Consider the following 24,191-nt stretch of genomic DNA (forward strand, 5'->3'; position numbering starts at 1 on the left):
GGTAAATTCTGCCCCTTTCTCAGGATCGCAGGAGCTCCCTGATGATGTGAATTGTTGCTGTTGTCTCATGTGCACGCCTGGGCTTAAGTTGACCTCAGTGTCATCAGACAATCTCAAGCATCCACAGAGGGTGGGAGCGTGACTTGGGTACTTGACTCCTTACAGCTGTGTGGTCATGCCATTTCCCTCGTGTTACAGCAGGCACACATGTTGGGACTCGTGTGGTCTTAGAATTCCAAATAGGGAAAAAAAATGTTCTTCTTTTCTTTTTCTGTTGGATTATAAAAAAGACTGACCAGTTGAGCTCTGGATTTCCAGAGGCAAAGATTTAAGGCTGGGCTGGTTGGCTTTTGTTACTCACATGCTTCAGGGTAGGCTTAGGGAAAGAAAACAGTCCTTATCTGGCCAAAACAGAACAAAAACTGAAAACTTGTTTCCTTCTTCAAGCCCAATAGAAACAACTCAGGTGTAATGTAGAGTTAACTTGTGTTGTACCGATAAGTAAAGGTGACTGCTCTAATCACTACTAATTTAATCATCAAGCCCCCAGTTTTCCTTAAAGGAACTAAGAGAAAGGTTTCAGAACTCTTTATGCTTGGTATGATCATTTGACCTGAATCTGAACCATCTGAAGCAAAATCTAAATATAAACCGGTATTAGCACCAGCGGTCCAGGCCTTGGGGAAGCCTTCCAAGCCCCTGGCCAGAGGAAAAGAAAGTACTGTGTGGAGACAGAAGAGACCTGGGAAATTGCCTGATTCCTGCCACTCCCTGCTGGGAGTCTGCTTCCACCATCTGCTTATCCAGAACTGGAGATGGGAGTGAGACTCGGATGAGGGAGGTGAGAGACAAAGGTAGAGATAAGAGATTAAGAGGTGGAGGGTAAAAGTACAATATAGAAAGAGTAGGATGGTTAGAAATCTCAGCGCCTGAAGAAATACTGGTCCTAGAACATTTTGCATAACAAGGAATATTCTAAATACCTGCTCAGGTGAGGAACAATGATTTTTACCTTGTTTGGTATTATTGAAGATATGTGCCTTAAATCTTAAGATTGTGTACTCTTTATTTTTTAAAAATTTTAACAAAATAAATTTATACAATATTGATTTTATTTTTCTGCACTGTTTCACCCCAATTTATTAATGTCTACCTAGTTCCAAAAGCAAAATGTATTTTGTGTATAATTGGTTTTTTACATAGTAACCTATTACCCTTATAACTGGTAGATACTGATTCAGAGGAAGTTGGTTTCTGGTCCAAGTTTTGACATAAGCTTTGTCCGTCTTTTGTTACTAGCACTTAAAAGCGCCTTGAAAACTGTTCATGACAAGTAGGTGAGTTTAACCACATTAAACATATTGCCTCACCATTACCAAGTGTCTGCTTGTGAAGTTGGACATGGTGAGTTTTCATTCTGTGCTTCCTTATTTTGGTTTTTATTTTATCTGTAACACCTGTCCCTTTAAGGTTAGCTTTAACACTTCACAAATACATTTTAAAAGTTATCCACCAAAAGCTGATCCCCATTCTAGGGCAGATTCAGTATTGCACTGTGTGAGAGAGACAAGCATTCCTAGAAAAATTGTGTGCTAATATAAATGGCCTCTTGGTAATCTCTGCGTTAAAAAAAAGATTCTTTTATAAAAAGAAGTTGGGAGACTTTAAATACCATACATTTCTAGCTCTTGGTAATTTTTTATTCAGGCAAACCATTATAATTCCATTTATAAAAAGCCTAATTATTTCAAGAGGGCTGACTTTTGAAGGAGCAGGAATTGTGTTTTGAACAGGAAAAGTTACATATTCACCAAGAAACTCTGAACACTTACAATAACCTCTTAAAGATAACTGGGCCAAAGTAGACATTAGGTCTGCAGGTAATGGATGTTGGTATTCATGTTAAAAGTCACCTGTACAAGAATCAGATAGGACATGAATCTAGTTCAGGGCAGGAAGGTCCTATGCAAGTGCCAGATAATACAAATGGCTATACATATACTACATCATCTGGTCAGCAAAGAGGAGTTCAGCTTGTTATTACTTATTCTGTTTTCTTTAAAATAGCTTTTGTATATAATAGAGGGTTTTTTGCCTATGAAGTTACTAGTGAAGGAGCAGAGGTTTTCTTAAATTTGGTATTCACTAACAAGTTCAGAATGTCACAGAAATAAATAATTTTGCTTACAGTGCAGTGCGTGGGCTATTCAAGACTGGATGTTCTCCTGGAAGATGCTTTGTTGTTATCAGTGGTTTTAGTTCTGCATTTTAAGTCTCCTTGACTTTTAGGTATGAAGTTGATTTAGCTTTATAAATTTAGTTTCTGTCCTTCAGTTAATGCAACAGTAGTTAGTATTTGTAACAGTTTCGTTGGCATAAAAGTTCTAATTAAACTAAGGCATATGTATTGTTTTGAATCCTATTTTTCTTGCTACATAAAGCAGGTGTATATAAAATATTTCCTGCATGTAGCCCATACAGGAACCTTCAGAATCATCTGAGATACTTTCCCCCTGTGGGTAAGAAGGCTTCAAGGCCCCTCATTTCTCATGGGTGGGCTATAGGAAACAGGCCGTCAGTCTCTTTCCTCCTGACACTGGCTGCTTGACGTGGAGTTCTGTACAGAAAGCAGCAGCATCCTTCATGAGGTGGTACTTGGGGCAGACACTGAGCGCACTGTATTCGTCTTTGGTATCAGCATCCCTAAAATAGACTACCATGTATTTGTTAAGAGGAGTCTGGCTTCTCAGATCGCTGCAGAAGAGGTTAAAGGCCAGGGGGAATAGGTCTTGGGAGCTCTCATGCAGGCTGCCCTCCCTCTGGCCACAGGTGTTATCACAACTGGAGCTGACATCATTGGAAAGAAGGAAGATGACTTTATCAACTGCTTTCTTCTGAGTGGTAAGCCACTGCACTGGACCCATCTCAGCTATTTTCTTTTTCTGCCATTCTTCAAGGATAACCTCACTTCTGCAATGATTTTGAAGAAATTCAGTGAAGTAACAAACTGTGTGATGGAAACATATTTCAGATGGGTAGACCACAAGAACCTTAATGAGGGGCAGTAGCGTGGTAGTAGGGAAGGAAGCCTTCTTGGTCCTTTCTGTGGGGAGAGAAAGCATTTGTTCTCTGTGAGCCACAAACAGTAGGCTTTCACTCTGGTCTGAACCACTATTAAAAAGTGATCCCTTGCCAGGGGATGCTGGTGGAGCACCAAGGACATTGTTACTGCCAGAGAGGAAATATCCCCACTGTTCATTTTGAATGTATCGCCTGAAAGATACTGATGTTTAGACCTTAAAGATGCTTTAAAAGATGTATTTTCCAAGTCCCGATCACTAAATCAGTCCTCTTAAGCCATATCTTTTCAGTTTGAGGTACTTTGTTTTAGGTAGGTGGTGTAACTGTACTATTCTTAGTGTCCTATATAAACAGGGCCAGGGTCACCTGACCTGTCCTTCACATCACATTTTGAGTTACGTCTACTCGGTAACTGGTCCATCTTCTATCTGCAGGTGGTAAAGTTTCTTTGTGGTTTGCATAAGGCTAGCTGGTAGCCCATTTCAGCTGGAACTGAACTGGAATTGTTTATGTGCTCTAAGAACAGAAACTATATGTGAACGTACTATAACTTAATAACAGGCCAACCATATTCCCTGAATAGAAGTATTCCCAAGGTCAGCGTTCCACATGGCTTCCGTACTAAGGTTATGAGAGTAACCTTGTTCTAGGCACAACATCACAAATAACTCAGAGGCTACGTTTAGATTTGGCTCCATGTGAAGAGAAGCAGAAGTTTTCAGGTATCTGTATAAATACTCTCTGGTTTCTATATTCAAATCCTTAGTGTCTGAGTGTTGGCAAGGTCTCAAATATATGGATTCAAGTGTGTGGTGTTCTTATGCATGGAAGAATTGTTTTTAAAAAGTAGGAACTAGGCACGCCTGGGTGGCTCAGTGGTTGGGCGCCTGCCTTCGGCTCAAATCGTGATCCCGGGATCCGGGATCAAGTCCCGCATCGGGCTCCCTGTGAGGAGCCTGCTTCTCCCTCTACCTGTGTCTCTGCCTCTCTCTCTGTCTGTCTCTCATGAATAAATAAATAAATCTTAAAAAAAAAAAAAAAAGGAACTAGCTTGGAGTACCTATTACAGACAAAATGCAATTTGTTATTAGCTATCTTTTGCTTATTGCTGTCCTTTTAGATGCCTCATGATAAAAGATAAACCTGTGGTAGTGACCAGATTGAGGTCCTCATCCCTGCTCTGCCTTGGCAAATGTGACCCGGTCATCAGTACTTGGGTACTGATGGGTATTTTTGGAAAGGTCTATGGTGTTACATCAGTGCTACCTGACTCTTGTCGTAACACCAAAATGTGATTGCCTCAAGAAGAATCCTCTTTAAAAAAAAAAAAAAAAATTCACATTTGGGTTGTTTTAAAGAACTGAATTGTAACACTTACCATGCTTCCACATTAGATAGATCACAACCACCAGCACCCATGTGGCTACTAGCAGAGCTGAGAGGAAGAGAGGCAGCCAGCCACCCAATATGCTTCTGCCTGGAGAAAACAAAGTTTATTTACCTTCAGCAAAACCATATTTATCTTCTATTTGGAAACTAAGATTTTCACTCTATATAGGTTAGATTCCTATAAAACCAACAGTCTAGGGATGCCTGGGTGGCTTGGTGGTTGAGCATCTGCCTTCAGCTCAGGGCATGATCCTGGAGTTCTGGGATCTAGTTCCGAGTCAGGCTCTCCATGGGGAGCCTGCTTTTCCCTCTTCTCATGTCTCTGCCTTTTTCTGTGTGTCTCTCGTGAATAAATAAAATCTTTAAAACAAAACAATATCGCTAGGGTGTCTGCAGATTGGTGCATTCTTCCTCAGTGTCCAGGCCACTCATTAGATTGTCAGAAGGGATAAGGGACCCAAGAGGTTAAGAAAGTCCCCCCCCCCCAAAGAAAGAAATTCCCCCAAATTTGCTTGGACGTCTTACTCCACATATATGAAGGCGTTATCACTGTGGTAACCAGAGTTTGTATTCAGTTTTTTTGTTGTGATGAATTGAGGTTATTCTGCGCATGGTTACTTAATAGTATACACAGATGCCATTTTTAAAGGCTGTTTTGTTAGACTGGCAAACGGGGGGGGGGGGTAATGCTACCCCCCACACACAGGAATGTCGGTCAGGTAAGCTCAGAAACCCATAGGCACTGTGCCCACACAGAAGTCAGCATTATCAGGCACCTGGGTTGTCAGTTTGTTCAGCTGAGTTTCTAAGAACACTTTCTAACTTTTGACTCCACCTCAAGCTAGTTCTGGGAACATTTTGTTTACCTGTAATGAGAGAACTAACATCTCCGAATCCAGAGACGTTTTCCCAAATATGCTGCTCTCAGGCACCAGTGAGGCGTGTCTTTTGGGGCCAGTATTCCTAATTTGTTATCCAAATGTAGGCTGTGTGACCACACCAAGGTACAGTAACAGGCCAGGGCCACTGAGACTGGTCAGAAGATCAGAGTTGCAGTGACATGCACCTTACATACTCAGTCCTCTAACACCACTGACTTCCCAGCTAGTCCTTGTAGTGCTCTCCACATCCATTTTGCACTGTTTATTTTTCCCCACTTCATGTGTGTATCCTGTTTTATAAAGGATCTTGCAGTGAATTCCTAAATAAAGCCTTCATTCTCAGGTGACGGGCCCTCTGGCACCCCAGCTCTCACTCTCACGCAGGACAGGCACGCGCCCTGGCACATGCTGAGTGGGGTGGCCAGTGGGCCCCTGAGGCACTGAACCTCTCTGATGACCCGGTGGAAATGGCTGGGCACTTACGACTATCCAGGGGGAAAGAGAGAGAGAGATACCTGTTTGTGGGCAAAGCACAACTGTCCCTTTGCGTCGGATGCAGTCATTGCCACAAGTATGGAAATACGGAGTCAGCTGAGGGAAAAACAGGAGGCTCAGCAAATTACCATCATGCTTCAGAGCAAGACCTGAGCAGAATGCCTACTTCCACCGAAAACGCCTCTACCCTTTCTCTTCTGGCTTGAGCTGCACCCCCACCCCCAACATTGTAAGAGGACATTTTTTCCCTTGGTCACACTTTCATAAAAAAGCCTTAAAACCCAAACCAGGGATGCTTGGGTGGCTCAGTGGTTGAGCATCTGCCTTCGGCTCAGGGCGTGATCCCAGGTCCAGGGATCGAATCCCACATCGGGCTCCCTACAGGGAGCCTGCTTCTCCCTCTGCCTGTGTCTCTGCCTCTCTCTTGGTCTGTCATGAATAAATAAATCTTAAAAAAAAAAAAAAAAAAAAAAAAAAAAAAAAAACAATGACTCAAGACCAAACACCTTCTGACTCCTGAATTGTGAGCCTAAACTTTGTACATGTTGCTAACATGTTGGTTTCCTTATCTAAAAGGGTTAGGTCACATCCCATACATATACAAATATTTCCTCTAAAAAAAAACCCAGAGCAGTAGAGCTATTGACAGATAGGTCCCCTGGGAATAGAAAAGCCTAATTCCCTGGAAAAGGGGTACGGCCCGGGATGCTGACAGGTATCTGCTCCCTCTGGCATGTCTGAGTACTGCCTTTATGTTCCAGGGAATAAGAAACAAAAGCTTGTATCTCGGGCACGGCTGTGTCCCACCACGACTCTCCTGTCCCCACATCATGAACTGAAAGAGACCCGAGAGCATCTCTGATCCAACTTCCTGTTTTCCAGCTGAGTCAGTGGTGGCCCTGAGAGGACAGGCAGCTGGCCCTTCAAAGTTGGTACACCGATCACAACCCAAACCTGATTTCAAATCCTTTGTTGCTTCATTTTGCAGTTGGGAGAATTAAATGGTACTCCTGTCTCAGAATTACTCTGAGGCTCTGTGACTAAAAATGGAAAGTCAACAGCCATGAATAAGAGTAAAAGGGCGGGTGCCTGGGTGGCTCAGCAGTTGAGCATCTGCCTTTGGCTCAGGGCGTGATCCCCGGGTCTGGGATCGAGTCCCGCATTGGTTTCCCTGTGGGGAGCCTGCTTCTCCCTCTGCCTGTGTCTCTGCCTCTTTCTCTGCATCTCTCATGAGTAAATTAAAAAAAATCTTTAAAAAAAAAAAAAAAACAACATCACCTTCAGCTTCGGTCATGATCCCAGGGTCCTGGAATTGAGCCCCAGGTTGGGCTCCTTGCTCAGCAGGGAGCCTGCTTCACCCTCTCCCTCTGCCTGCCACTCTGCTTGTTCTCTCTCTCTCTCTCTCTCAAAATATTTTTTAAAAAACATTAAAAAAATAGGGGATGGCTTGGCGGTTTAGCACCACCTTCGGCCCAGGGCATGATCCTGGAGACCCGGGATCGAGTCCCACATCAAGCTCCCTGCATGGAGCCTGCTTCTCCCTCTGCCTGTGTCTCTGCCTCTCTCCCTCTCTGTCTCTCATGAATAAATAAATAAAATCTTTAAAATAAATGAATAAAAAACATTAAAAAATAAAAGCAAAAGGGCTCATGACCCTGAGGTCAGCCTCCTGCCCTGGCCTCTGTAACAGGACTTTGCGGGGGAGGGAGCACACGGAAGCGGTAACGTGAACCAGCCCTTTCCATGTGCCCCTGCCTGCCCCCAACCCCCCCCCCCCCCCCCGTGGAACCTTACCTGGACCACAGCACCTTCACTTTCCCCGGTTACTGGGATCACCACCGAAGCTCGAGTTGGGGGTTGGTTCTGGTGCAGGTTAAGTGAGACAAAAATCGAGAATCGTGAGCCGTCCGAGTGAGGACAACACACACATAGCCATACAGCCAGTGGAGAAACTGCCTTTCCCAAACTGACCCTCAATTCACTAGACTCTGTGTGAACAAGCATTCGTTTCTGAAATATCTACTTTTTGTTGGTGTTAGATTCTCAGGGACATTTCCAGGGATGTCCCAGGGACTTGTCTTTCTCTGCTGAATGAATCAAAATAGCTCAGGACATTTGGACAACGGACAGTCCCTGCGCTCTGTTAAAATTGAGGGCTTATGTCCACAATAGCCAAACTGTGGAAGGAGCCTCGGTGCCCATCGAAAGATGAATGGATAAAGAAGATGTGGTTTATGTATACAGTGGAATATTACTCAGCCATTAGAAACGACAAATACCCACCATTTGCTTCAACGTGGATGGAACTGGAGGGTATTATGCTGAGTGAAGTAAGTCAATCGGAGAAGGACAAACAGTGTATGTTCTCACTTATTTGGGGAATATGAATAATAGTGAAGGGGAATATAAGGGAAGGGAGAAGAAATGTGTGGGAGATATCAGAAAGGGACACAGAACATAAAGACTTCTAACTCTGGGAAATGAACTAGGGGTGGTGGAAGGGGAGGAGGGCGGGGGTGGGGGTGAATGGGTGACGGGCACGGAGGGGGACACTTGACGGGATGAGCACTGGGTGTTATTCTGTATGTTGGTAAATTGAACACCAATAAAAATTAATTTATTAAAAAAAAAAATTGAGGGCTTGTCTGAGGAATCCTAGAGCGTCTATGTTTTTTGTCAAGAAGGTGAGGAAGGCTGGAGGCTGAGGATGGAGGTGGTGGTAGGAAATGAAGAAGTACCTCCAGCATGTAAGAAAAGCCAATTACAATGTTATTTTGGATGAGAGCCATGTATTTGTTTCCAAGGGGGCTGGTTGTAAAATTCACTTCTACCGTCGTCTCGTTCTTCTTACAAGCAGTGATGTCTGGATCCCACAGACTTCCTGAGTCAAGAGAGAATCACATTGATGGAGTTGCAAACTGTCCCTCATTTAAGTCCCCCAAAGGCCTTGACCAAAACAAGTCTAAGTCCTCAGGCATACATGCATCCAAGAGATTCGGGCTCCACTGCAGTTTATTTTCTATTAATCTTTGGTACCTGCTGCCCAAGAATGTTTAGGAGCCCCATGTCTCTGCTTTGCCAAAGTAACTTCCCTGGGCTGGGGGTGTGGGAGGTACAGATGGGGTTCTAGTGCTCCCTCCTATTCTCAACATCCATTTTGAGCCAGAAGACATGTCTAAGATTACAGAGCAAGTGAATTCAGAATCAGGACTACAGCTACTAGAACATTCTGAGTCCCAGGAGACCATTCTGGCTTTAATGGATGTGAAGGAACAAGGAAATGCCTCAACGCTTAGCAGATACTCTGAGAGGCCTACTCTATGAGAAAAAGTCAGATGATGGTTGTGACTTGCAAATCAGCACCCAGGTTTATTTCCAGGAACACGGGAGATGATAGCGTGCATTGTTTTCCCCACCTGGGAGAGCATTTCATGCGCTAGCTCAGAGCTGTCTTTAGGAGTGGAGGTTTAGGACTGATTGAAGTCCCTCAGAGCTCCTCACACCCACCGTGCCCTCCATAGTCCAGATCTCTCGTGGGGAGGCAAGAGAGAAAGTACAAAGCTCTAGCCTCATTAGCATCATAAGACCATATTTCCCAGAAATTTACACACACCCTTTCCAAATCCTTGGAAAGTGGACATTTGGGACTGATGATCCTGAAGGGACTAGTGGCAGGTTCTAGTAGTCTGGCATGTGAGAGGTGAACCCCATTGATGACACAGGTTGAGAATATACATCTAGGTCACTTAGAGCTAACACTTCCACTTTGAATATTTGCTAATCCAAACGGAAGTTCACAGGGCCCCCATGGCCAGAGGTCAGTGGTACTGCTGTCTGAGCAGGTGAAAGGACTTAGAGACTCCCCTCCGGTCAGGAGGGGCCTTCTATCAGCACCACCAAAAGTGCAGTGTGGACAGAAATGTTCATTTCACCCAAGGTAGTGGGTGTTTTTCTGTGACTGTTGCTCACTACCTAAATCTACTCAGGGTCAGTCCTTCTCTGGACAGGCTGCTTGATTCAGCGGGCACAGTGCTGGGATCAGCCCTCTTTGTGCAACTTGGACACATAACTCCTCTGCTCTGGGCCTCAGTTTCTTCATGGGAGACGGACTGAGCCATATTGGATCCAGTTTCTTCTAATAACAAAAGCAAACACTGTGTTTACTTACCTGCCTCGATGCACTTTTTTTTGTATTTCATTATGTGGTCTAGGCAGCCTGGAGATGGGGAGGAAAGTTTTTACGTTTTAGAAAAAGGTATCTCTGCTCCAATCCCTTGCCAACAAGCACACACAGCATAGGATTACCACACTTGTAACAAATTGCCAGAACACTGAAGATGTGAGGTAAGATAGCAAACTTAAATGGAACCTAACATTTGACTGTTAAACAGAAGATTACGCATGAAGTGATAACCAGAGTCTAATTTAAATACAATCTTTATCAGAATAGCATCTGTGATCCCTAGGAGACTCAAACCTTTGAAAATGAGGTTTGATAATATATGTAAATACTGCCCCTTCTCCACAGCCGTACCCCAGAGTGACGCAGATTAAGTCACTTGCCTTCAAAAACTAGAGTAGAGAAACGGAGAGTCAGTAGATTTACAATGGAGATAGCTGGCAGATACCAGTGCGATCATGTGGATGTCATCCACCCCCGCTGGCAGGGAGGACACTCTACCTCTGCAGTATCTCTCCAGAAACACACATCCCCAGGCTAATCATGAGATGAACATCAGACAAACCCAGACTAGACATTCTGCAAGATGCCTAGCCAGCACTCCAGACGGTCATGAAGAACAAAGAAAGACTCGAAGCCTGTGACAGACCAGGGGACACAGGAGACACGAGGACTAAATGTGTCTGGAACAGAAAGCGGGCATTCATGGAAAAGCAGGCAACATCCCAATCAAGTCTGCAGTATAGTTAATAGAAATGTACCGATGTTGGTTTCTTAGTTTTAATAAATATACCACGGTGATGTCACAGGTTAATGATGAGGGACACTGGGTGAGAGCCCTATGGGAATTCTTGGGACATCTACACAATTCTTTGTATTATCTTTGCGAATTTATTCCAAAGAAAGACATTTCTATTTTTCAAAATGAGGTTGGTCTCATGGAGAAAGCTGGAACACCCTGGACCACAAGCTCAAAGCACAGCAAGCAATTGGACAATGGCCCCATTTGGATTGGATGCTTCGCCAGAGACAGAGGACAGGACTGGCGTACCGAACGGGTGATCCAGCCTAGGGTTACTACATCTGTGTCACACAGGAGGAAAGCAGACTCAGCGAGGCCAAATGCCTTGTCCAGGGCACTCCAGCTTCTCTGGACCAAAGCACATGCCCCGCAGCAAGCATCCCAGCAAGACAGGATGACAGAGGACTGAGAAGAGTTTACCTGCTGAGGTGAAGTTCACAGACATGGAAGGGGGGTCTTCATTCATATTTGCGTTGGGGATATTGTGGGCTCCAATGAAGTAGAGTGTGTTGGGCTCTACAGGAAAGCCTATGTAGGAAAACGTCCACTGAAAGGCAAGGCAAAGAACCCCTGAATCTCTAAAACACTGCAGGGCAGAAATATAGACCTTTGTGTACTGCCCTTTTCATTTATAACTGTCCACTACAGGAATGTAGGCCACGCAATCTGCCAGGGTAAGCCACAGAATGGGAGAAGTGTAAACCTTTAGAGCCAGGATAGAATTTCAGTTCAGCTCCCCCCTCTCTTTGCTGATGGGGAAACTGAGGCCCAGAGCTACTGACTTGCCCAAGGCACACAGGCTAGAAGTGGCCAGGCATCCTGCTCAGCAGCCTAGGTGCCTGGCACATCACCCCCAGTCCCTCACCCCAACCCCTGCACCCCCACCCCAAGCAAAAGGGCTAGCTTTAACAACACCCAGGTGCCTCAGTGCACTCACTCTGCCACCAGAGGGTCTGGTTTGAGTCTGGAAGGCCTCTGTGTAGTTGCACCTCACGCAGCTGTAGGACTGGTGGTTGCCCTTGCCTGTCACACAGATCTTGGTGGCCTTCAACAAGCGAATGCTGGCTGCAGAGACAGGCAAGAGGGCAACTGTTTAGCACCTACCACGAGGCCAGCGTGATGCTGGAGCATGTACATGACTCATCTCACTTCCTATTCACAATGGCCCCATAAACTGGACACCATGGTCGGCCCCTGTGTACAGATGCAGTGAGCAAGACTTGGGGGACATTGGGGAGCTCCACCCAGGCTTACGGAGCTCCTCAGCAGTACATATGGATTCAATCTGAAGCCCAAGCTCTTTTCTCTTCACAGGCGAATCTCAGTGTCACAGGATCCTGCAAAGGGGACTCCAGCTCTGCACTCTGTGGGTCTTTAAAGAGGGACAGCCCCCCCCCCCACCGCCCGAGCATCATCACCAAACCATGCCAGTTCTGAGCATCCCTTCTCTCCACGTGCTCTCCGCCTCACTAAGGCTCACTACTCCTTCAAGGACCAGCTTCCCTAGAACAGCTAACAAAAGCAGGTGCTCACTCTGTGCTAGGCACGGGGCCACTGCCTTACTGCACCACTTAAATGTTAAAAGGGCCTTCTCCTGTTCCCCCTGCATCCATCCCACCCAGATGGAGCACAGCCCCTTTCCAGACGCCCCTGACACTGAGCACAGCGCCCTTGTGCCTGTGCGTGCCTCCCCAACCTTCCCCTACACACCAGGACCCTACTGCCTGGAAACTGTGGCTGCCTCACCTCTCTGTGCCAGACTTCAGTGGATGCCTGAAACTGTGGCTAGTACTGAACTTTATACATACCTTTTTTTCCTATACATACATACGTATGATTGAGCTTATAAATCAAGCACAGCTAGAGATTAACAATAACTAATAATAAAATAGGACGATTATAACAATAGTAACAAAAGTTACGTGAATGCGGTCTCTCTGAAAGCACCTCTTGTACTGTACCTGCCCTTCTACGTGATGAGGCGGAGTAAGGTGAATGAAGGTGAATATATCATACAATGATACGGTGTTAGGCCCCTACTGACCTTCAGAAGATACGTCAGGAGAATGATCACCTGCTTCCACACTGAGGTTGACCACAGGTAACTGACGCCATGGAAAGCAAACCCGTAGATAAGAGGGGATCACGTATGTGGTTTTTGGTGCACTTTTATATCTGTTCTGTCCGGTGTGTGCCAGGGGTGGAATTAACGGGTCACACAGTCTGTACTTGGCTGCTTTAGTAAACACTGCAGGCTTTATTGCTTGAACCAAACTTACCATCTGCCCGGAGTCTCCAGCTTACATTCATCAAAATTGAATAGTCCTCCATTGCAGCACTGCTTTTAACAGGTTCCACCTGGAGGTCCCTCAAGTCTCCCGGGGTCAGAGTGTGTCGGACCATCCACTCTGGAGACGGTCCTGGGAAGAGGCAAAACTGCCTGTGATGCTCTTCTCCTGGCCCAGTCCAATGCCATCTCCTCCAGGTGACCCCCCGTGACCCATCATTCACAAGCCATCTCTTCTGGCTAAGGCAGGCCAGGCCAGACATTTCTTAGGGCCGGCCGACTTGTGGCGGAGGACATGCCCAACCGCCTGGCCCCAAACCTAAGGGCCCTCGGACCACTCCATACGCTGGTGCGTGAGCATCTGACGTGCTTGTTAGGTCAGTTCTGCCTTCCCCAGGCCTCAGCCTGGACCCCGCCTGCTGCCCGCACAACTCCCGCCTCCTGCCCCCTAGTCCCTGCCGGCACCACCGCTCCTCCAGCCCACCCTTACCATCGCAAACCCTCCTTCTCTAAAACATTTGCTTCCTGTTCTCCACCATGAGGGGCCTCCCTGTCACAGCACTTGGTCCCCCAGGAGGGCAGGCCTCACTTCCTACGCTGAAAGAGGATCTCTGCCCGGCTTCTGCCCCTCTTCCTGGCCAGGAGGACAAAGCATCTGAAACGCTGGGAACTCTGCCTTCCCAGGAAGCGGCTTCATCCAAATCAGCTAACAAAGCGATGTTTCGCCCTGTCCCTGGTCTCCAATGACCCACTGCCTGGACTTGGGCCCCCCAAAAGTAGAACTGTTCTGACAGTGTAAAGCTCCAAATACCCATTTCCTAGCACACCTACCGGGTTCAGAGTCACACTGAATCGTCTGCAAGAGAGAAAGAAACAAAGTATCATGTTAAATGCTAGCAAAGAGTAAACCTTCACTTGCCAACTAGACAAAACACCATTGTTTTTCTTAAAATGCATATACAAGTGGCAAACTTTCAGAGAATAGGTGGGCTGGTTCCACTTCAGTTTGTGGGCTATGGTGGACCTGAGATTAGCTATCATATACTTGATCCTCAAGTCTGCTCACTTAAAAAAACTAGAGGTAGGTCTCTACCCCTCTCTGTGCCTGCCCCCAACCCTGCTGCATGCAGGGGTGACTCTGGACCATCATGAAGGCAGCTTCATACTCTGTTGTGGTTTTCTTTTCTTTCTTTCTTTCTAAGATTTAATTTATTTATTCATGAGAGACACAGAGAGAGAGAGGCAGAGACACAGGCAGAGGGAGGAGCAGGCTCCATGCCAGCAGCCCAATGTGGGACTCGATCCTGGGACTCTAGGATCGTGCCCTGGACCAAAGGCAGGTGCCAAACCGCTGAGCCACCCAGGGATCCCCCTATTATGGTTTTCTTTTTAAGATGTTATTTATGTATTTGAGAGAGAGCACGAGCAGAGGGAGCAGCAGAGGGAGAGGGAGAAGCTGATTCCCCAGGGAGCAGGGAGCCCGATATGGGACTTGCTCCCAGCACCCTGGGATCATGACCTGAGCCACCCAGGTGCCCGCATTCACACTCCACTGTTCAACTGCAGATTTTCAGGACCATCCAGAGTACTTACTGAATCTCCCCAGGTGAAGGGTTAAGCTGTGCTAAGACAATAAACAGAAGCTGTAAATGCAGTCCATGGTGCCTTTCCAGGGTCTTTCAAACATTCCTCCTCTGATACAAAAGGACTCACCTAAGATCTCACTGTAATTTCATGTTATCTTTTTAAAAGAGCTCTTAAAAAATAAATACTTTCTTGGACACTTATCAGTGTGATAAGTGGACCCTGATAAGTGTTCAAGAAAGGCCAATACTATATCCTTTGGAGGTAATGGCTCATATTTTTTTAAGGAAAAAAAATAATTAGTATTTTCATTTTGTAATAAAATGCTGGACCTAAAATAGTTAAATTTTAGGCTGCAGCAAGTTTCAGTGACAAGACCCTATACGCTCAGAGACCACCCGTCTGCAGTCCGATCCCACTCAGCCTGAACATTTCCAAACATCTTGTAAGAAAGAAGGCCAGACTTTTGACGGGTTTAAGTAACCTGGGTTTGTTAGTCCCTCATCTTTGTCTTTTTACAGCTGAACTGCAAATAATATCATGATTTTTTTGAATAGGCCTGCATCGTAGGAGCTGAGTTCCTGTCAAAGGGCTGGTGAGACAGGTTTTAGGAAGAAGCAAAGCAACAAGGATAGTATAGTAGCTGGAGACATCAGGGCACACGAATGGGGTTAATCTCTCCATAACCATCAACAAGTAACCACTGTGTTTTATCCTCTATGCTATGCTAAGAGGGCAGGGTTATAGTTTCACACTCGTCAAAGGCTTTTTCGAAAGATTTCTCTTCACCCAGAAGATTCCCTCAATCCTTCAAGAAGGCACCTGGGGAAGAAAGGAAGCAGGCGGGAGTTCACCAGACTACCTGCTCCAGGGTCGTCGAACCGGCGGGAATCAACCTGGCAAACGAGGCCAGAGGTACTGGAGGTAGAGTGCCTGTGCCCAGAGTCGGGCAGACCCCCAGAGTGCCAGAGTGACAGTACTGAGCCCCTACGAGGTGCCTGGCTCTTTGCTGCTGCCTTGCCAGCCCTGCCGCTGTTCCTCGCTAGGCCCAAGGGAGCTGAGTTGGGTTCACTGTCCCCTTTGCAGAGGTGAGGACGCCCGGCCTCAGTGAGCCTGAATGACTGGCGGGGTCGGGTCCGGATGCCCCGGTCCCCAGGGCGGCTGCCCCCCCCCCCCCGGGTCGTGCCCTTCCAGCCGCCCTCCGCGAACCCGCGTGAGCCTGGGGGTGCGGGGCGGTCGACGGCCGCAGGGGCAGGGTCGGGGCTCCAGGGATGGGACGCAGGGCAGGGGCGCGGGGGTGCTTACGGGCTCGGGGGACGCGGCTCCCCAGCACAGCGCGGCCAGGCTCAGCAGCGCGGGCGACATCGCGGGGCCCGGGCCAGCCTCCCGCCCGCGGCGCGCTCTTATCTGGGCGCCCCGGGGCCATCCCTCGGGGCCATCCCTCGGGGCCATCCCTCGGGGCCCCGCCTCCCGCAGCGCCGCCGCCCGGGGCGGAGGGCGGACCCCTCCCGGGGGCGGGGGGCGCCGGGGAGCGCCCGGGGCTCGCGGGGCCCGGCCGGGGCCAGCGCCTGGGGCATCTGGCGGGCGGAGCACCTGCGGGCGCCGCGCACGTGCGGGCAGCGGGCCAGGTGCTCGCCTGCACACGCGCCCCGGGCCCGCCCGCGCAGCCGCGGCCCTCCCCGCCGAGCGCGCCCCGTGCGCCCGCCCCGGTTGGAGGGAGCGCACCGGGCCTGCCGTCCCGAGCTCCGCCGCAGCGAGCGCCGCCCCCGGCCGCCCAGGGTGAGTCGCGCGGGGCCCGCCCCGACCCCGACCCCGACCCGGAGCCCCGGAGCCCCGGGCTGCACCCCACCAGACGCAGCGGGCGCCCCCCCACCCCGGAACCAGAGGGTGGGCCTGCTCGGGCTCCCCGGAGGAGCCTCCCTGCCCGCAGCCTCCCTGGAGTGTGCTTATTGCACAAACCCAGGTCTGACACCGACGCTTGGGGCTCCGAAAGCGGAAGCCTGGGTCGCCGGGGGCTCGCAGCCGCGCGGGTGGGCGGGTGGGCGGGCCGGCGGGGCCCGGAGCCTGCGCGCCGCCTGGAAAGCAAACCGGGGCGCGCCCTCGGCCCCCCCAGCCGACCCCCACCCTGGGCCCCGGCGCGGCTCTGCCCCCGCGGCTTGGAGGGGCCTGACGCCCGCTGCAGGGCCCCTCCTGGGGACAGCGATCTGGGGACAAGTCAGCAAAAGTTTAGTGGTGCCACCAGTGGATCGCAGAGCGTGGGACTCAGCCCCGCTCCGTTGGCAGAGGACGGGGTCCGGGTGACCAGCTCACGCCGCTTAAACATGCAGGCCGAGGTAGGCCATTCTGCAGAGGAGGAGACCAAGGCCTAGAGAGGCGGTGAGACTTAGGAGGGAGCTGTCAGCTGGCAGGAGACGTGGACTTTGTCAAACAGCTGGTTTTGCCGAGATCTTAGTGCGGGCCAGGCCGGCCTGCCCTACGGGGCTTGGTTTGGGGCTGACGTGGACTCTAAGACCCAGCCTCAAGGTCATCTGAGGCTGACAGGCTACCTGTGGGGCTCCAGGTGACGTTTCCAGAGGATTGGTTCTCCCAGTTCCTGACCAGGGAGAATGGCTCAGGTGGGGATGTCAGCTCATCCCTGCCTGGGGCTGGTTCACCTTGGGGCCCCTTACTCAACCTCTCTTGAGTTGCTTTGAGCCCTGTGGTCCCTGAGACCATTTCCAGCCCTGAGCGTTCTGTGTCTTCTCAGCAAACATCTGCAGGGTGCCAGTACTGGGGTGCAAAGGTGAATGACACACAGGTGCTGGCTGATGGGCGCTCTTGGACTGGGGATGAATGTGAGGAGGGTGCGTTCAAGGGTACATATGCCCGCCCTGCCGTGAAATTGCTGATGGAGACAACTTCAGGGGCCAGGTGGAGATTGTGAACCTTGTCCCGGGGTGCCTAGGAATGACAGCAGAATTTTAGGTGGTGGGACAGTTTTAAGGTTTAGAAAGGCCACCCGGGTGGCTGTGTAGGCACAGAGGGCCAGCCCCTCCGAGACCAGCGAGAGCAGCTGCTAACCAACATGCATTCTCTAGATGAACAGCTGAGGCTCCTCATGGGCCAGGCTCCAAGGTACAGCTGTGTGCCCCAGCTGGCCTTGCTGTGGGGGCTTGGGACTGAGTGTGAGGGTTTTGGGGACAAGCCATGAGACCTAGAGATGGGATTTGTGAGTCAGACATATATAGGGAGTGGGAAAATCCAGTGGTGAGGGAGCACCGCTGTGAATCAAATGGGGCAGAGAGGTTGGGGTTGGCCTGGCTTATGTCACTGGCAATCTGGGGTGCCTTTGGCAAGAGGGAGAGAGACGGGAATGGGAGGAAGTGGGTTCAGAGATGGGAGTGGGGTGGGGGTGGTTTTAAGAAGAGGAGAGGCAGAATTCTTTCTCCAGGGGACGGAGCTGATAGGTGAAGGGGTAGTGAGTGTGGAGTGGAGTCCCTGAGCATGTGGTAGGAGGGGTGAAAGGGGGGCCCCTGGGAAGGGAGTGTGAGGGCACAGTGCCAACCCTTCCCTGGCCCTCCGGGGCTCCCGGATTGTGATGATGCCCATGGCCAGCTCTGCAGACAGGACTGCGGGGTGAGGTGTGGAGGGGCGGACCCTGCAGCCACAGCTGGTCTTCTCTGTGGGCAAGTGATGCCTGCCTGTCTTCTTGGGTGGTTCCACGCTGGCTTGGAAGGTCATTCCAAAAAGTGACCTTCCTTAAAGGTCCTCATTGATGAGAGTATGCAGCCTTTGAGGGCCCTGCCAGAAGGGACACCATTTGTTTGAATACCTGAGCCCAGTAACATTGTGGTTTTTAAATCAGAGTCAGGGCCACTAAGTACCAGTGGTCTCTTGCTCCGTCCCCTTCTCTGTGCCAGGGGGCAGAGGAAATGGTGAAGTAGCATCAGCTCAAAGAAGTGACTTGAGCTTGTGAGGGAAGCAAGCTTTGGAGGTGCTCTGACCTCCCCCTCCTCAGCCATGAATTCAGCTGGGTCTGGTGTTCTCAAAGAGCCACCATGCAGTGTGGCTTCACGTCCTGGGATTTAGGAGGCACCTTTAAATGCTTAAATGAGCAAACCGGGAGAGCTGGTTTGTGCTTCTTCCTTTTTCTCCTCTGGTAGAGTGACGGTCAGGGCCTCTAGTGCAGCCCAGAAGACCCCCCTGTCTAATACCCATGGCACCTGACCCCAGACTTCCTGGGATAGGCTTTGTGCTGCCGCCAGCAGGTGAGACTCCAGGGTTTGCCCAGCTGTGCTGCTGACCTCGGGTGAAGCTCTTGGTGTCTTGGAGCCTCAGTGTCCCTCATTATCAATGGGGCTGACATCTACTCTTCTGGGTGGGCAGAGCTGTTAGGAGACTGAAGAGATAGGAAGGAAGTTGAAGGAGTTCAAGATGCTGTGTAAATCTGGGAGAAGGGAAGGCGGGGCAAAAAAATAATAATAATACCTCAATGACTGAGTAAGGAAATTCCTCCCCACTCAAATGGGGTCACAGTCTCAGGTTCTATCACCTTTATCAGGCCTTTGTTTCTCCTCCTGGGCCATCCCTGAGAGAACAAGGCCATGGAGGTTGTTGACATACCCCAGGCCCCGCCTCAATCCAGATGGAATTCTCTACTTTGCTCCTTTTGCAAATATTAATCAAGGCCCTGGCCGGTCAACGTGCACTCATTGTCTCTTGAAGAGCCAGTAGTTTCTGGCTGCTTCCCACCTGAGCTGGGACTTGGGGCTGTTGGGAGCAGCTCTGCCCCAGGTACTCCTCTGACCCTGTGTCTGCCCCCCAGCCAGGGACAGGAAGCCCCCCCCCCCCCCCCCCCCCCCCCGCTGTCCCCAGCAGGGCCACCCAGGGCAATCATCTGCTCTGATGCCATGAGGAGGGGCCAGCCCAGAAAAGCACACCACCGGGACCAGGCTGTGAACTCCAGCTCCGGGGCACTTGCATAGGCCTTTGCATACGTTGTCCTGCGGGGCCTCCAGAGCAAGTCCAAAGACAGAGGGAGGGGGCAGGGAATGCTGTCCTTCCGGAGCCCCCCGCTGCACACGGGGAAGGGGGGGGTGATGCTGTCAGCCTTCCAGTCCTCTCGGGAGGGTTATTGGGCACACAGAGCAGGGTTGGTGACCTACTTTTTGATCAGTGATATGTGAATGACTCTATTATCAGTGATATTATTGGCCAGGGTCACACTTGATGGAGGAGAGGCAGGGTGAGTGAAGCTACGTAGGGAGTAGGGCAAGGACAGGACTGCAGCCACGCTGTGAATGTGACAGGTGGCACTTTTCATTTATCAAAGGGTGTTTTTGGCTCTGACTTTCTTTTGCTCTCCTAACAAACCCACGAAAGGGGTGGCTCTGTTTCCATTTTATAGATGAGGAAACTGAGATCCAGAGGGCCTCAATAAACCAAGAGGGGTGACCACTTTGGGGCTGCAACCCCAGGATCACAACCAGTGATCTTTTTTTCCTCTTTTGGAAGCCCATTACCTTGCCAGGAGACCCAACCGACATAAAGGCTTTGTGTGGAATTACTGTAAAAGTTTCTCAACTCTGACTTTCGATGCTGTGCTTATCTTTTACAGACAATCCACAGCAGCGTGTGGGCTGGTGCTGGCGGCCGGCTCTCCTGAATCCTGTCATAGCTGGGTGTGAGGTGTGTGTTTTTTAATTGAGGTTTGAAAACTGTGTAAAAGCAGGCTTGAAAGAGGAGGGAGGCAGCCTGGATTTGCAGGGGAATGGTTGGGAATCCTTCAGCCTAGACCTGGTCCCCTGCCTGGAGTGTGGTGAGGGGAGGGTTCTCTGGTCCACCCTCCTTTCTTTCCTTCACTCCTGTGGCAGGGATGTTTTAGCCTTAAAGCAGAGGGGCAGCAGCAACGACTCTCTTTTATTATGGAAAGTTTGGAACAAAATGAGCCTGAAGGTGTCGAGTTCCACCTGCCCATCCCAGGGAGGGTGTGATCCTGTTAGGTCTGTCTCCCCAGTCATACCTATGGTGATTGTAAACCAAACTCCAAATACGTATTTTTTTCCTTTCGATTTTTTTAGTATGTATTCCTGAAAGAGATACTTTTTTTTTTTAAAGATTTTATTTATTCATGAGAGACATACCGAGAGAGGCAGAGACACAGGCAGAGGGAGAAGCAGGCTCCCCGCGGGAAGCCTGATGTGGGGAATCGATCTGGGGACTCCGGGATCACCACCTGAGCGGAAGGCAGTAGCTCAACCGCTGAGCCATCCAGGGGCCCCTGAAAGAGGGTTTCAAACAGTGTAACTACAGGGCCAAGGTCAAATCTGACAAGCAAGGATTTCCTTAATATCCTCAAAAGCCCAGCAGGTGTTCACATTCCCAGAATCTTTTTTTTTTTTTTAAGATTTTATTTATTTATTCATGAGAGACACACAGAGAGAGGCAGAGACATAGGCAGAGGGAGGAGCAGGCTCCATGCAGGGAGCCCGAAGTGGGGACTCAATCCTGGGTCTCCAGGATCATGCCTGGGCTGAAGGCGGCGCTTTCAGGGGCTGCCCACATTCCCAGAATCTAAGTAAGATCCACACATTATTCTAGAGATTTTGCTTTATCTCAGAGATTTTGCTCTCTTTGTCTTGTTTATTTTTCACTTGAATTTGTTGTTGAAGAAATAAATATATGGCGTTTCCCTTGATGGGGCTGTGGGGGGGTGCTATCCCATGCTCCCCTGACTTTCCTCTGAATTGGTAGGTAGATCTAGAAGTGCAAGCAGATTCGGGTTTGAGTTTTTTGGCGAGGATATTTTGTAGGTGTGGTGTGTCTCCCGATGGAATGGGGGTCCCCTGGATGTGGGGTGGCAATGGGCCACCCCTTTTACCTCCTGCTCAGTGGCGCAGGAGGTAAAAGAATTCAGAGAGCTAGAAGTTGATTAAATGCACCGCAGGGCAGCGGTGGGTGGGACAGCAGAGGGGAGGCCTTCTGCGGAAAGAGGTGGTGGGTGGGGGTGTGGAAACATGGGGTTCAGAGCAAACAGTCCAGAAAGGATTCTCGAGACGTCTTTGGTGCAGCAAGGTGGTTTTATTAAATTGCAGGGACAGGCTCCGTGGGCAGAAGGAGCCGTGCTGCGCAGGGACTGCGAGGGGTGACTGCTGGGTCGCCTGCTGGGCCTGCCTGTATTAACCCGGGTGGGGGGGTGGGGGGGTGGGGGGCCGCCCAGGGGACTTTGCTCCTTCCTGACTCAGGCCCATTTCCTACAAGTGGCCTGTACAGTAAGCAGTACTGTGTCCTCCCATTCGGATCCTCTCTGGACACGAGGGAGTTTTGGTCATTCTGTCTTCTCTGTGTGATTCATCACTTTGGTGAGGCCCAAGCTGACCCTCTGCTAGTTGGGGGCTCCCCTTCCTTCTGAGATTCCCCCAGCTGCTGGGGGTGGGGTGCAGACTATAGGTGAGAGTGCAGAGGGGGTCGTGGTGGCAGGGATGCCATCAGGAACTATCAGGAGGGGTCCCAGTGGGAGGTGATGGAACCGGGTCCAGGTGGGTGTCTGTGGGGTGGACAAAAGTGGACAGATTCAGAGGTGCTGGCCCTAGGCCTTGTAAGAGAAGTCCCTGGCCCCCCCTGTGCCTCAGTTTCCATGTCTGCCTCTTCTGCTGGAGTGAACAATGTATTTTTATATACTAGTCAGGTGACAAGCACTTACTGAGCGCTTGCTGTGTTCCTGGCTCTGGAAGCCCTGAGCTCCCCCTACTGCTGTCTGTATGTGAACAGATCCCATCACAGCTCTGTGGGCAGGCCCGGCCTGTGGAAATCTTGGTAACCCGTGGCTACTAGGCCACCTGGTAGCCTCTGTGTCCTCACTGTGTGTGGCCCAAGGAAGGCCTTCAACACCCCGGATGGGGGGAGCATCCCTGTTTTTGGTGTTACATCACTTCTGCATAAGAGCCAAGGCCCTGGGATCTTCTGTGCCCTCAGCCCTTCCCTCGTTTCGGCCCAGACTTACCTGTGCTTACCTCCAGCAGGTGCCCCCCAACACCGCTACTTTCACCCAGCCTTCTCTGCTATAGAACACCATTACCTGGGCTAGTGCAGCCCAGATTTCAGGGGAGTTAACGTCTAGAGGGGCACCCTCTTGCTCAGTGACAAGCCTGAGATGCTCTTGCCCCCCACACCAGGCCATTAGGTGATGGATTCTGAGAGGATGGTTGTGCTCCTGGAACCCATACTGCAAGGCTCATGGTGGGGTGGAAGGAGGTAGAGCGGGCAGGGGACAGAATAAGCAGGGCTCTTGGGACAAAAGGAGCCATGGGGCCCTGAGGAAGCTCATTGTGCCATCTTGGGGTAGCCTCGCTCAGGGGTGGCAGTGAAGGGGAGGAGGCAGTTCCCCGGGGCTATTCACTAGACCATCACCTCCCAGCCAGGGCTCATCTCTCTCTGATCAAGACCCTTCCTACCCTGGGCCATCACCCCATGCTCACCTCAGCCTGCCACAGGTTGTACCAATGGTTGTACCATTGGGAAGACTTTGCTGAGCTGCAGGAAAGCAGCTGAGCCGTTCCTGCTTCTGGCCTCCAGAGCTCTGGTGTCGGCATATGGTGTCCTGCACTCTTCTCATGTCACCATGACTTTTTGGCTCCTGTGATGTGGTTTTGTTGTTTAGGCCTATGGTGGGGGCGTCCTGGCTTCCAATTTGAGACAGGGCAGGGGCTCCACCCTTCAGGCTCGTTTGCCTTTCTGTGACATGAGACTGATCATGAGGAGGAGGAGGATGAAGACCCCCCCCCTTCCCATGCTCCATCCCCACCCACATGTCTGGGGGATTGAATGTGCATGGGGACCCATGTAAAGTGCTCAGGAGAGGGCAGCTGCCCTTGCTATTACTAATATAATGATCACTCTGGTTGGTTCCATGGCTGAAGGAGCTTCATGGTCAGACAAAGGCAGCTACGGAGCATTGTCCATTCCACCCACACAAAGCCTAGCCTGGACGTGAGAACCTTATTGGAGGTCTTGCAGGGAGAGCAGGCCAAAGCCAGGACTAGATAGATGGTCAGGTCAAAGGCAGGCAATCTGACCTGAATCCTCCATTTGAGAATGACACGCAGCCACTGCCACAGAGGCAAGGATGGCTGTGGTCCCCACCATGCGTTCTGTGATTCTCTTGGCAGTGTTGTCACCATCCCGGCCTGAGGGCACAGAGACAGGTGTGAAGGCCAGTCCCTCCTTGGGCATCAAGGGCCTCGATGGTCAGAAGGAGCCGGCCCATGTACTTGGGTCTGCTCAGGCTGCATCCACAGTGAGAAGGCTACAGAGTCACTATTTAAAAGAGTAAACAGGTCCTTTCACGTCGATGGGCCCATTTTTTTCCCTATGCCATCCCCTAGTGGTGGACAGTTAGGTTTTTATCATTGGTTTCCAGCAAAAACAACACGGGACAGCTCTCTTACGCTTGTATTTTTTTTGTAGTCATGAAGAGCTCTCCTCTGGTTGAATTCCTAGAAGTGAGATGGAAAC

The 24,191-nt window shown here is 50.2% G+C and overlaps 2 protein-coding genes across 7 annotated transcripts in view; one reads left to right on the forward strand and one right to left on the reverse strand.

Moving 5' to 3' along the window:
• Window positions 1-134: 134 nt before the first annotated feature.
• On the reverse strand, window positions 135-16,107 carry IL17RB (interleukin 17 receptor B). Of its 2 annotated transcripts, none has more exons than XM_055344114.1 (11): window positions 16,005-16,107; window positions 13,947-13,971; window positions 13,108-13,248; window positions 11,766-11,893; window positions 11,249-11,375; window positions 10,015-10,062; window positions 8,612-8,727; window positions 7,641-7,709; window positions 5,867-5,942; window positions 4,460-4,558; window positions 135-3,103 (listed from the first exon to the last, which is right to left on the reverse strand). In XM_055344114.1, exons 1-11 carry the CDS (start codon window positions 16,062-16,064, stop codon window positions 2,559-2,561), a joined length of 1,434 nt encoding a protein of 477 aa, XP_055200089.1. In that variant the 5' UTR covers window positions 16,065-16,107; the 3' UTR covers window positions 135-2,558. The 2 variants fall into 2 exon arrangements, with proteins under 2 accessions (XP_055200089.1, XP_055200088.1); XM_055344113.1 differs by having other exon boundaries at window positions 8,585-8,727.
• A 220-nt stretch (window positions 16,108-16,327) lies between these two features.
• The window catches only part of CHDH (choline dehydrogenase), a 38,031-nt gene continuing 30,167 nt past the window's right edge, over window positions 16,328-24,191 (forward strand). For 2 of the 5 annotated variants that reach the window (XM_055342667.1, XM_055342669.1), the window contains exons 1-2: window positions 16,328-16,478; window positions 20,296-20,366. The gene's annotated coding sequence lies outside the window, so the exon portion shown is untranslated. Of the gene's footprint in view, window positions 16,479-17,747; window positions 17,814-20,295; window positions 20,367-24,191 lie in introns of those variants that run through there. The other 3 variants (XM_055342671.1, XM_055342672.1, XM_055342670.1) reach the window with 2 other exon arrangements.

Source organism: Nyctereutes procyonoides, unplaced genomic scaffold, assembly GCF_905146905.1.
Source record: "Nyctereutes procyonoides isolate TBG_1078 unplaced genomic scaffold, NYPRO_anot_genome, whole genome shotgun sequence".
Taxonomy (NCBI): Eukaryota; Metazoa; Chordata; class Mammalia; order Carnivora; family Canidae; genus Nyctereutes; species Nyctereutes procyonoides.